We start from the raw sequence: 14,137 nt of genomic DNA, 5'->3' as shown, positions 1-14,137 counted from the left end.
TTTGAAAGAAGTAGTTTCCAAATACGTTCTTTCTCCTGGTGGGTGACAGACGTGTAGATGGGAGCAGCAGACCTGGGCTGAGGGAAGGCAAACGATGTGCCGAGGGCCCAGAATTTAAGGAGACACTCTTTCTGAGGGTCATATACCTGCCTGGTTCTCAGAGTGAGTGAATAGCTCCTGAAAAGTGTGCCTTTTCTGGCACACTTGCCTCACCCTATTCCCCACTTGGAGCCCAGGAACAGTAAATGCCTGAATCTGCTTTGGGTCTTCTGTTCTCCATGGCCGGAGGCAGAGACTTTTACAGCCTTTGGACATTTCCTAATCCCATGTCTCTGCTGCATCTTCTTCTCTCTTCCTTCCCCTCCCACTGCAATGTCAGATCTTTCTTATAGCTTTCCTGGTTGTTTTTTAGGCTTCCCAGCCTCAGCTTGCATCTGTGTGAGGTTCAATGGCTGTTCCTATAGTGTTATTGACATAATGCGTTTTGAGATCTTCACCCTCATTATCTGCCATCACTCCATATTTACCCTCTATTTCAGTTCTAATGTTGTGTTGAATATTCTGATAACGGAGGATATTTGGGGAATCCAAACTCTATGTTAACAGAGATTATTGTATTCCTCTAGCTGCTGTGTCAGGCTAGAACATGCTAGCAGAGTTAAGAAACTCCTTGGATTAATTTTTTTTTTCCTGGAAGTTTATTTTGGAAGATGTAATAATTCTGCAATGGCATCATCATAGAACTTCCTAGATTTTGATTCACCATTATGATTTTGTAAGTTAAAATTATGTTAAAATCGATACCTTCGTATTTCAATAAGTGCTCAAAATCTAAGTATGAAATGTGTCTAAACACTGAGCACTCTGTATTCTTGATTAAGTTAGTATTTACTTAAGTTTCAAGTGAAGAATTTCTTTTCATTAGTAACTCATGGGATTAACTGAATGGTGCTTTTCTTTGACACAGTGGTCATGACATGTAAATAGAATATTCATTTTCTATGTGGTGGAGAGGTTAATATTAATCTATTTACAAAATAGATACTTAAAATCAGAGCATAATTAATCATGGTGATTCTGACAAGAGAATGAACGAGATGGAGAGTCAACAACAAAGGTTGAGAATCTTTTCTAGAAAATGCTGCTAAGTAACTGAATGATACTATATTTCCTTTACCTGCTTGTCAAGTAAGATAGATAAATAACACCCTTCCTTACAGGAATGTTATAGGGGTAAATGGGGATGTAAAATGAATGTGAAAGCAGTAATAGCTGCTATGAAAGAGTTAAACGCTTATTATAATGTAGCTTTACATTCCTTTATAGAAGTAGTATAGTAACTTTTCAGATACAGCTATTTAGTGTTATTTCACATGTTCTGGTTTTATTCAGAGTTACCTTATTCCCTCAATGATGAAATGTAACTAAATCAGTAACCGTATTTCCATAATTATGTAGGCAACTTGAGGTTTTCATTATTTTAGAAGACAAAAAACACTTTCTCTCCAAGTAGAAAGGAATCTATTTTTATTTATTTATTTACTTATTTTTTATTAAGGTATCATTAATACACACTCTTAGGAAGGTTTCACATGAAAAACGTTGTGGTTACTACATTCATCCATATTATCAGGTCCACACCATACCCTATTGAAACTACTGTCCATCAGTGTAGTAAGATGCCACAGAGTCACTACTTGTCTTCTCTGTGCTATACGGTCTTCCCTGTGACCCCCCCCCCCAACACCATGTGTGCCAGTCATTAATACCCCACAATCCCCTTCTCTCTCCCTCCCCACCCACCCTCCCCTTTGGTAAGCACTAGTCCCTTCTTGGAGTCTGTGAGTGTGCTGCTGTTTTGTTCTTTCAGTTTTGCTTCATTGTTATACTCCACAAATGAGGGAAATCATTTGGTTCTTGTCTTTCTCCACCTGGCTTTTCTCACTGAGCATAATATCCTCCAGCTCCATTCATGCTGTTGTAAATGATAGGATTTTCTCATCATGCTGAATAGAATTCCATTGTGTATATGTACCACCTCTTCTTTATCCATTCGTCTACTGATGGACACTTACGTTGCTTCCATATCTTGGCTACTGTAAATAGTGCTGCAGTAAACATAGGGGTGCATATGTCTTTTTGAATCTGAGATTTTGCTTTCTTTGGGTAAATTGAAAGGGATCTATTTTGACTGCCAAATGTACCATCAGTAGAGTGTATGATCCCTTCACTCACCTACTGGAGATTTAAAGTAGGAAGCTATTTTTTTTTTTAAACAGTAGTTAATTACATTTATTTTCAAAGATACAGAATACATTCTAAGGGGATGTCTGATTTTCTGATAACAATATTAACAGGGTTTTAAGTGAAGTTCTATTGGTTCACAAACATTAATAGTAAAAGACTATTAAGATGTTTTCTTTTTTAACTTACCACCATTATGAATCAATAGTTAACACTTTCTCAAGTTATACTACTATGTGAAAGATAAATTATTATTTATTACTTCTCCAAGTAGCAACCTAATGGTTTGGTAATACTAACTACAGAGTGATATATAGTGGCTGTGCTCTTTTCTTGTGCAAAGGAGCTTACACAGAGATTGAAGCTAAAATCTCGTAAGTGATGCAGACAACTGTTGTTAGCTTTGTCTCTAGAATGAAGATAAATGGCATAGAAGACCATTATTTGCTACTACACACTCTCAGTATGCAACATACAGCTTCTATCTATTTATTTTCCGTGAAGACATCTTTATATCTCAAGCAGTGGTTTCAGCCAGGAGCAGTTTTGTTCCCGAGGAGATATTTACCAACGCCTGGAAACATTTTTGATTTTCACAACTGGGGTTAGTGGGTGAGTGGTACTGGAATCAGTGTGTAGAGGCCACACGTACTGCTGAACACCCTTTAATGCACAAGACATTACCCATAACGATTATGCAGCCAGATGTCTGCCATGCTGAGGTTGCAAAGCTGTTCTGGAAGGACCGAACAATTTGAGAATAGAATAACTGTATGAAATATAAAAAATGAGTATAAATTGTAAATATCAGCATTACTGGGTTGCAGTTTTGTTTTAGAAATTTGTTAATAAGTTATGATGGTTAAGGGCAAATTAAACTGATGCTTTCTACAATTATTTTGTTGGCAGTTGAAATGAATTTATGTCTTTTGGGGTTAGGAACATGAAACAAGCAGCTCACTAAACCTATGCTTGATTATTTTTAAGTTTAGTTTTAATAAAATCTAGTATGATCTCTTCCACTTTTAATTGCATGTGAATTTTTTGGTCAAAATACATACACAATGCATATATAGATAGCTCCAGGTATGCAAAGAGAGAGCGGCTAAGCTATTAAGTAATCTTTGAAGTTAAAACAAAACAAAACCCTAAACGGTAGCTTGTATTATATGTATCTTAATGTTTTTCTTATTTTAATTCTAAGTATACTTACAGATAAACTTAGAGTATACCTTATGCGTGAGATGTCTCCAACCTAAAAACTGAAAAATTCTTTACATGAATGTTTTTCATGCTCACCTTAGTCTTTGTTATAGTTCAGTGTCTTCCAGGAATGACCCCTAGTATTTCATTTGCATTACTGGTTAAATGCCGTTACATGTTCGTATGCATAGTGTGAAGACACTAAGCAGGCGTTGTTTGTGGTTGTCGCTTGTTCTAGTTCTTTGTGTATTTTTAAAATATTGCTTAAAGGTGTCACCATTAAATTCTTGTTAATAGGAACGAGGACAAGTGGCAGTATATGCTGTGGAACGTTCACTACTTCTGACCTCATTCTACCAAAATGTTCTTCCTCAATATAATGTCCCATTTGAAACCTGATACTGTTCCACCTAAGAAGCTATATCATATCAGATAGAAAGAATAGGAGGACTAGGGAAAGTATTATTGAAGTATTGAGTTTGACGTAGTTGTCATCAGAGAAGTATGTAGTATAAATTTGAGAACATGACCAATTGTGTATGTGTTCGTTTTATGTATTTAACATCATATATGTATAAACTTGTATTTGGATAATGTTTATAGTAAATAAGCCTGTGTTATATTTTGAATTTTCCCCATGTACTAATTGCTATAATAGATACTAGGAGTTCTGAGCTAGGCATCAGTCTAAAATAGCATGGAATTGATTACATAATAAGGTCTAAACCAATACCCTGAATTTTATAGCAGCAAAATTCATAATAGTGACCCAATTTGCCTTTCAATCTTTATTTTCCAGTAATTCCTTGTGTCACACACATTCTGATTTCTGATTTCTTTGCTCCCTTATGCAAATTTCCTCCAAAGTGTGACTATCATCCTACCTTTTTGATTAATTATAACCCATATGTTTTACTTTCCTTTGAATTCTGACAAAACAATTTATGTCTTCATTGGAACACTAATATTCTTCTTCATATTGATTATTACCTTTTGTGTATTTATTATTAAAGTTTAATTATCATTTAGGTATATTTATATTTCATTAGGTAACTGCATAGCACCTTATATAGCCTTATTTTTTTCAATTTAAGATAGTGATTTTAAAGTACAAGGAAAAAGTTGTTGTAATTCTGCATTTCATTCCGAGCAGAGCCTCATGCAGTACCCAGTGTCAGTGCCCATTCACTAATTCATGCCACCAGTATTTACTGAGTGCCTGCTACATGCAGGAACTGTATTATGTACTGGGCTTGTACCAGTTAACAGGCAAAAATCTCTGCCCTCTTGAAACTTACATTCTGGTTAAGGGAAATAGGAAATACATAGTAAACATGATACTTAGTAAATTATGTTTATTAGATGATGTTTGCATATGCTTAAAGGTAGCAAAATAAAGACCTCAAGCCATAAAAAGTTCAAAGGTAGTATCCTTTCTCAAAATGAAAGGTTGTAGGGAAAGGGGAAAAAAAAGGGCTCTAAGTCACTTGAAGTGATTTTTAACTACTGTGCTAAACACAAATGACAATGTAGTAAGGAGTATTAAAGAGTAGGACATCTTAAAAGCTTGACACTTGTTTGAGAGATTGTATCATTTACTATTTTAGTTAAAGAGGAGTAAGGGAGAGTTTGAAGAAGTCAGGTGTTAGCAAACATTACATATTCTATTGAAAATTTCATTTTTTTAGCTCAGCTAATTTTCAGAGGAGAAAGGTAGGTTTGGTTTTTGTTGTTGGTAAAGTATATTCTATCACCAATTCAGATCTCATCTCAGTTGTTCCTTACCTTAGATGAAGGTCTTGTCACATATCTCAACATCTCTCTTTGTTGGCCTGCTTAGATGATAATAAGATTTATGGCAAATAAAAAGAGTTTATGATGCTTTTGAATCATTATGAGATTCTTCAGGTAAGGGGACTTTAATCCTTGAAAGTGACCAAGAAAGAACTTTTTATTATTGTTTTGTGTTAATACCCACAAGTCTTTTTAGAATCAAGACATTCTCAGTTGCTAGGGAACAAGTAGATCAGAAGTCCACGGAGCACTTTGTAAAGAAGAAAAAGGTAACCAAACCATCCCACATTGCAAAATTCAACTTAAAGTAAGCGAAATTCATTTTGTGAGCATCTAAAGCAGTTGAAGAGGCAACGAATCTTTTTTCTTGCCTGCATTAGTATTGAAGACACATGAATATACTCCTGTTAGTCAATAAATACAGATATAGTGAAATTAGAATAGTTAATTAATAGGGGTAGTTAAAATGTTACATTTTCTTTCAATCCCACCTCTCATTATTGTGAGGTGGAATCATATTTACTCATCCAATTCATCTATATTTTTACACAATGTATACATATCTATTTGGTAATTTTAGGTTTCCTATCTAGACTTTCTTCTCAGAATCCCTCAAGATTGTGAAGGTTGCAGTGGGAGTCCTGAGATAATTACACTGTCTCATAAAGGTTAAAGGAAATAGTATATTTCATACAATAGAGCTAATTTTTCATATAAATGAAATGGATCTAATGGCTAATGATGTGAAAGTGCTAAGTGGTAATTAATAAATAATGTTAACCACAGCCTTCAAAACATGGTCGTAGCATTTTTAGTTTTTGGAAGAGTGAATCATGGGCATTTTATTGTGGAATTATTTACACGAATAAAGATAACACGTATAAGGGAGATTAGGAAGGGCCTGGGATTCAGTGAGAACTCAGGCATCAGAAGGTCTTTGGAGGTGGGAGGCCGGTGGGAGGCCGGTGGGGGGCCTGTGGGGAGCCACGGCAGCCCTAGGCTGATCTCACCATCACCCTCAGCTGGGCTCCCTTTGTAACTAGCTCACTGTGTTAGTTTTTTGTTAGACTGGCATGTAAATTCATGGCTTAAAGCATAAATTTTTTGGTTTGACCCAGCACAGATTTATTATCTTACAGTTCTGCAGATCAGAAATCCTTTCCTTGGTTCCTTTCCTCCATCTTCAAAGTCAGCAATATTAGGATGATTTCTTCTCATGCTGCCATCTGTCTGGTTTTCTCGTTTACTCACATGTTCCTTCCAGTTTTTAAGGACCCTTGTAATTACATAGGAATCATCAGGACCATCCAGGATAATCTGTTTATGGTCAGCTGATGGGCAGAACCTCATTTCGTCTGCGAACATAATTCCCCATTGCCGTGTATCAGCATGTTGGCAGGCTCTGGGAGCTGGGCTGTGGATAGCTTTGGGAAGCCATTATTCTGCCTACCATTCATCATTTCTGTCACTCCTTAGAATCTGAATACTGTTTTCTTCTCACTAGTCTTTTTGTTTTTGCCTTTTATGCTCTTGTAGTCCTATGGTGGGAGAATCTGATTGGTTCAGTGTATGATCACTATTTATACAGATCTTTTGTACCTGGCCCCTCACATGCCATTGATTCAGAAGTTAAGTGCTTCTAGGTCTGATATGTCCTGATGCAATTAGTCAGGGGCCAGGGGCAAGGCCATGCATTAGAATACTGTTACCCATTTATAAGGAAACTCCTAGGGCTTCTCTTTCAACAGGGACTCTCAAAGGCAAAACTTCCCCTAGAAAGCTGGCTGTGGTTAATTTGAAAAAAAAATACATGCACACCCATGTTATTTCAGATTTATTTACAATAGCCAAGATATGGAAGCTGCCCAAGTGTCTATCAATAGATGAATAGATAAAGAAGATATGGTAAATATACACAATGGAAGATTACTCAGCCGTAACAAAGAGGGAAATGCTGCCATGTGTGACAACATGATTGGACCTAGAGGATAACATGCTAAGTGAAATAACAGACAGAGAAAGACAAATACCACATGATTTCACTTACTTATGGAGTCTAAAAATCAAAACAAAAAAACCCCAGACCTATAAATATTGACAACAGACTGCTGGTTTCCACAGGGGAGGGGATGTCAGGGGATGGGTAAAATAGGTGAAGGGGATAAAGAGGTACAAACTTCAAGTTATAAAATAAATTAGTCATAGGAATGGAGCTACAGCATAGAGACTTTAACTAGTAATATTGAAGTGTCTTGGAGTAGGGAGTCACTACACTTACAGTGGCAATCATTTAGCAATATGTATAATTATCAAATCACTATGTTGTACATCTGAAACCAATATAATATTGTATATCAATTATATTTCAATAAATTTAAAAAAAGGCTGGCTGTGGGCATGGCAGAGATTTTGATTGCTTATTCAGAACAAGTTTCATGGGAGAGAAGTAAATGTACAAGTATTGAGAAAAACGGTTGTCAGAATTTACATATTTCAAATTTAATATGCAGAAATTTGACTGTGTTTCTCTTAAGGGAACTTCACTTACTCATGAGCTGCCATTCTCCCTCCCAGGAGGGGAAAAAAAGTTAGTCTCACCATTTCAAGTTTAGTCTCTTTCAGTTCAAAACAGCCTTTTGTGGTCAATTATAGATTTAATAAATTCCAAGTTCCAGTCCCTTTCAATACTCTCTAATGTTCTTGACTTTAGACTTTAGTTGCAAGGAGCAACTTATATGACAAGATGTCTAGTATATTTGCACTCTTCTATTCTCTTGGCATAGATACTTGAATGTGATTTTTACTAAGAACTTGGTGCCAGTCTCCTTAGCCTGAATAGGACCTCTCAGCTCTGGGTGGTTTGCACTATCATGTTCCAGCTGAACCTCTGCTTCCGTCTGTCCACCCCTCAGTCTCTGCATTGGGGTCCCATTGGTCCTGCTGGAGGCAGTCTCCTAGTACACATACAGATCCTTAATTCCTGACTATTTTTCTTACTCATCCTAAGGGTTTTTCCTGTTTCCCCACATTCTGCTGAAACCAAAGGAACCCCTGGGCGTAGAGTAGCACTGCAGACTCACTTCGCCTAAACATACCACATTACCATTTCACCTGCTGCTACCCTGCTCAGTGGTTTGCTCCTGTATCGTGTGAAATGAGATTGAAATTCCTTCCACTCTAATATTCCAGAGCCTGAATTCTAGTATTCTCATTAATACAATGGCTAATTAAGTATTAAGTATTTTTTAAGTTTCTTAAAGTGAGTAAATGATATAATATATGTGAAATGTTCTCAGAGTAGTATAGAGTAGTTGCCTGAAAATGATTGCTAATATAATCTTCTAGATCATCTAAAACTTGGAAGCATGTTTAATTTTCAGTAAGCATCTCTGGGGTATCGGTATTATTCCATGATGTAATACTAAAGTGTTAGGATTTCTGAAACATTTCTTTAGGTATTAGGTTTATAGGCAATTGTATCAATGAGTGCTGTCATTTTTTAGATAGTACATTTGAGGTTATTTTTAAGTGCATTATTCTGAAGATTATCTTGGAACTATGGACTCAATTACACAAAGAGACTTAGACGTTTCTAGTGAAAAAGGTAGGAAAACCATATTCTCTATTGTCATCAGAGTAAAACTTGTCTGTGAATGTAATAGTGAAAGAACATTAAAGCCAGTTAATTAAAATTGTAAGAAAGAATGTATAGGTGACAAGTATTCTTTTTGTCAAAACTTGTATCAAGGATGGCTGTGAGAGGACTTGCTACAGAAAAATTAAAATATGTTAGTATATTAGTCAGGAGGAAAAACATCGTGTCTTAGATTCTCTTCATATGGCGATGCTGCTTTCCAGTAGAAGAAATGGAGGCTAGTGTTGCACAGCATGTGAGAGGTTAACATGTGATCTGAATGGAGCTGTGCCTGGTGTCAAAAGCTCATATTATTTTCCCTGGGCTGTTTTTTTTCTTTCAGAAAAGAAAGTAGCTAAAATGGCAAAGAAGATAATTATTATTTTTTTTAAAGGGGGAAAAAAACTAGGAAGAGGAAAAGAAAATATACTGAAGGAAGGCTCTGTTGAAAACATATGTTAGCATGTAACTTAGGGGTGGAAAGAATGTAAGTATGTGCATTATGAAACTAGGTGATCTTAAAAATCCTTGTGAACCTTCTACTCTGAAAATTGTTTACTGTACATTTACCAGGAGACCCTGCAAGAATCTTCACAATGCCTCAGGCAGCAGTAAAGAACACTGTACACTTTAGCATCAAATGGAAGAGCTAGATCTTTTGGTGGGTCAATTTTAGTTCATTTTTTAATTTGTTTTTTTCCTTATGAAAACATTTCAGGTATGGTTTATTTTTATTTTATTATTTATTTATTTATTTATTTATTTTGAGAGGGCATCTCTCATATTTATTGATCAAATGGTTGTTAACAGTTAACAGCAATAAAATTCTGTACAGGGGACTCAATGCACAATCATTTATCCACCCCAAGTCTAATTCTCATCAGTCTCTGATCTTCTGAAGCACAATGAACAAGTTCTTACATGGTGAACAAATTCTTACATAGTGAATAAGTTCTTACATGGTGAACAGTGCAAGGGCAGTCATCACAGAAACTTTCGGTTTTGATCACGCATTATGAACTACAAACAATCAGGTCAGATATGAATATTCATTTGATTTTTATACTTGATTTATATGTGAATCCCACATTTCTCCCTTATAATAATAATAATAATAATAATAATAATAATAATTTTTAATAAAATGCTGTAGTGGTAGGTAGATGCAAGATAAAGGTAGAAAACTTAGTTTAGTGCTGTAAGAGAGCAAATGTAGATGATCAGGTGTGTGCCTATAGACTAAGTATTAATCCAAGCTAGACAAGGGCAGCAAAACATCCACGGATGCAGAAGATTTCTCTCAAAACAGGGGGGGTGAGGTTCTAAGCCTCACCTCTGTTGATCCCCAATTTCTCACCTGATGGCCTCCCTGCGACTGTGCTGTCTTAGGTTGTTCCTCCCTTGAGGAATCTTACCCTTCTCTGGCTAACCAGTCATCTTCCGGGGCCATACAGGGAAATGTAAAGTTGGTAAGTGAGAGAGAAGCCATATTGTTTGAAAAGGTTAGCTTTTTACTTCTTTGCAGATTTATGCCCTGTGGGTTTTATGCCCAGCATTTGTCTTGAGGTATCTTTACCACTTGGAAGAATTATGATACTCAGTAAATTCGATATGAGGCACGAATTCTATTTAAGGGTTGTAATTAGGAAGGAAGAAGAAAAGCTATAGAAGTAGCTCAGGTATGGTTTTATACATAAAAAAGTATAGCAGGATATTTACACAGGGGCTGAGACTTAAGCTTCCTTAACTTCATTTATTTAAAGTTCATTTGTGATATAGATTTTGTTTGTATTTTCTAAAAAAACAAAACAAAACCAGAGTTTGAGAAGATATGTATGTACGTATTTAAACTAAACGGTTTCTTCTGATTTATTTCATTCATTCATTCTTCAAAGTACCTCTAATACGTCTGGCTTGTGTAGGTAGTGACTTACTAAATGACATTGTCTGTAGTACGTAATATAAGCACAGATCCTGTACCAGTCGTCCAGAAAGAATCCCCACCAACCCAGACTTATATTGTAGTTGCTGCACCACAGAGAGGAAGTAAACCTCGTGTGGAAATGAAGAAGGTATTGATGGCACAAAGCGCGGCTGCCTTTCACATCAATTAGCTCTGTTGGTTTTACTGCCAGTCTCCTGGATCAATTACAGTGCTGTTGAAGTTTGTCAGTTGCACCCCGTCAATCAATCTATTCAGGAGCCATGTTCCTGGATATAATTTTAGGCTGAAATAAAAAAGATCCTTGGAAGAGATCCTTGGGTTGGATGGAGTTCTTCATGGATAAACTGATCTTTAAAATAGGACTCAGTGATCTTAGCATAAAGCATAAGCAATCCAGTAATCTGCAGGAATCCTGAATGAAACTAAACATAGGGATTTTATAGGACTAAATTGTTGTACCCTGCATAGCTGGAATGAGAACCTGCATGGTCAGAATTAAAACGAGTAGGGGAAAAGTCTCATAGTTTGAAGAAGTCAAACAACTTTAGAAGTAAAAACTTGATTTAAGGATTTCTAAATTATTGATTTTAATTACTTATTTAAAACATCCATGGAAAATTAATGTGCTCTGTTTTAGCATTTTTATCTGTCTGTTGGAAACCAGTGTTCACCAGTAGCATCCGTGCTCAGCCGGGACCAGGCTGCAGAACCTGTTGGTTGTAATGCAGAAAGCTGGAGTTGTGCCAGACAAAGCAGGGCTGACTGGTTCCTGCATGTGCCTGGATTCACATCTCAGAAGACAGTGAAAACCTGGCAGGCCCTGGCTTTCAAAGATGGTTTAGTCACGCATGTGCAGCCCATCTGTTGGAGGCATAAGGGATTTCCTTCTCGGCTCAGCCCTCCAGCCACCAACACGGTCTCTGGTTTTTCCTCCCTTTTCTTTAATTCTTCCTCTTCTGCCAGGAGTGTACAGGCTCTGCAAACCAGGTGCATCTTATTCCACCCTATGGAAATCCTTGTATTGAACTAACGTGAGCCAGAAATGGAGTCGGGCTTTTCTTTACTCTCTGTATGGTTTGATTCAGTGATTAAGACAAACACACACCAGACATTCAACTTGATAAAAAATATTCACACTATTACAATTTTAGCCAAACTTTAATGTAGATAGACCTCAGTGACCTTCAACTCTTCTGTCTGTGAATTGAGGTTCCCTGTGTCATCCGGATGAGTCTTATTTAGCAGGGGCTTCATTGTCTTCATCTCCCATTCCCTCCCTCCCTCCCTCCCAGCTGCTTTTCCTCTCCAGGTTTAGCAGCTTATGCTTTAGCTTCTCTGGTTTCAGGAGGGAGAACAATTGGAAGTCTTCCTCAATACATTTTCATCACTTTTCCCTCCTACCTTTGTTCACTACACACATCCTCCAGGTTTGACCTCCTGTGCTTCGTTCTCCTGTTTTCTAGAAGGGCCTCCCTTTAAAAAAAATGCTGATGGCAGTTAATACCAGGTTTTGAGGTTGGTGGGTCCAGTTTCAAGTCACAAAATCCCATACACAAACAATTGTGGTATGTGATGTTTTACAGCCTGTTAACATGACATACTGTTTTGGTGAGCTGGTAGTCTTATAGCAAATTAATATATACATATACATACATATACATATACATACATATATATATATTTATTTTTTGATACACTTAAACTCCAAAAAGATCAAGAGAAGAAAGGGTGGGTCTTTCTAATTAATTATTTATGATTTTAAATACATTCTAATGTGAATTTATGAGCCAGATAAGCAACTACTGTTCTTACCAACTTTTCACTTCACACAGATTTATGAGAAATACCAAGATTTGTATACCGTGGAACCAAATAATGCACGCCAGCTGGTGGAAATTGCAGCCAGAGATATTGAGAAACTTCTAAGCAACAGATCTAAAGCCCTGGTGGTGAGTTTAAATTGGATCTGTTCTTTTTATTGTTTTCCATTATTTGTTATTTATTTTTCATTCTTTATTTTCTTAGTATGTGTTCTTTACCTTGGAAACTATGTTCATAAAGGCTGAGATATCATTGTTTCATTGCAAATCCAGAATTATCAGCTTATTTCTAATTATTTTTTTATTTTAGGTGGTTTTGGTACATAGGAATAGCATATTTAGTTGGTACAGACATCTGTTTACAGAAACATAAGTTGTGATGCAATATCTGAATCTATCATACAACATAAACCCCATGAATACTGCCAGCATCCTTAAAGCTGTCTTTGTAGTATGCTCTTAGTCCAAGGTACTCCCCTGGTAGAGGTCACCAGTACGCTAGATATTTGATTAGTACTTCCTTTGCTTTTCAAAAAGGGTTGTACCTCACATGCATGCTGTGCTAAACAAGATATTTATTAGTTTCCTTGTTTTTTAGCTCTATTAAAATGCATTATATTTTATGTAGTCATCATTGAATTGCTTTCTTCAGTGTTCATGAACATTATGTTTGCATGATTTATCTGAATGTTTGTAGTTAGCTTTAATTCAGTAAAATATTATTTTGTCAGGGTATTTCTCAATTTATTTATTCTTTGTTGGCAAATTATAATTTGAATTGTTTCCAAAGGGGTGTTTCTATGAATAGTGCTGCAAAGTTTTCTGGACCAGGTCTTCTGGAACACATGTGCAGGGATATCTGTAGGGTCAATACGTGAGTGTAAAGTCATTAGACTGTAGGGTATTCACAAAGTCAGCTTGAAAGAGTGTGATAATTGTTTTCCAAAACAGTTGTATCACTGTAGACCTCCACTAGCAATATGAGTGCCCGTTTGTCCATATTCTGGCCATGAGAGGCAATGTCAGACTTCTTAATTATAGGCAATCAGTGGGTGTGAAATGGTACTTGAGCTTATCACTAACAAGATAGACATCTTATTTTATGCTCATTCACCATTTTTGCTTCCTCTTCAATGAAATGCACATCTTTTGCATATTAAAATTTTTCTGATTGATTTGTAAGTTTTGTATTCTTCATGTTAGTTCACTTAAATTGTATAAGATGGAAACATCTTTTTCCAGTTTATAACTTGACTTTTCATTGTCTTTATGGTATATTTTGATAAAATGAGTTCTTAATTTTATTGCAAAGTTAGTTTTATGAAAAATTATTAGTATTTTGTACTGTTTTGTTTAAGAAATCCTTCCCTACATCGAAGTTATAAATATTTTCTTTATATTTTATTCTGAAATGGTCTATATCTTTCAGATTTATTTAATTCACCTGTAACTAATATCAGTATATGCTTTCAGGCTGCAATCCAAATTAAATATTTT

The 14,137-nt window shown here is 36.0% G+C and overlaps 1 protein-coding gene across 12 annotated transcripts in view; it reads left to right on the top strand.

Annotated features, from left to right (window-relative positions):
* Window positions 1-14,137, top strand: part of CACNA2D1 (calcium voltage-gated channel auxiliary subunit alpha2delta 1) — a 533,653-nt gene that overhangs the window by 100,115 nt on the left and 419,401 nt on the right. For all 12 annotated transcript variants that reach the window (XM_036931689.2, XM_036931687.2, XM_036931679.2 and 9 more), the window contains exon 3: window positions 12,653-12,769. In XM_036931689.2, coding sequence (XP_036787584.2) covers window positions 12,653-12,769 — 117 coding nt within the window. The remainder of the gene's footprint in view (window positions 1-12,652; window positions 12,770-14,137) is intronic.

Source organism: Manis pentadactyla, chromosome 7 (assembly GCF_030020395.1).
Source record: "Manis pentadactyla isolate mManPen7 chromosome 7, mManPen7.hap1, whole genome shotgun sequence".
In the NCBI taxonomy this organism is placed as follows: Eukaryota; Metazoa; Chordata; class Mammalia; order Pholidota; family Manidae; genus Manis; species Manis pentadactyla.
This window is presented reverse-complemented; position numbering and strand designations above follow the sequence as displayed.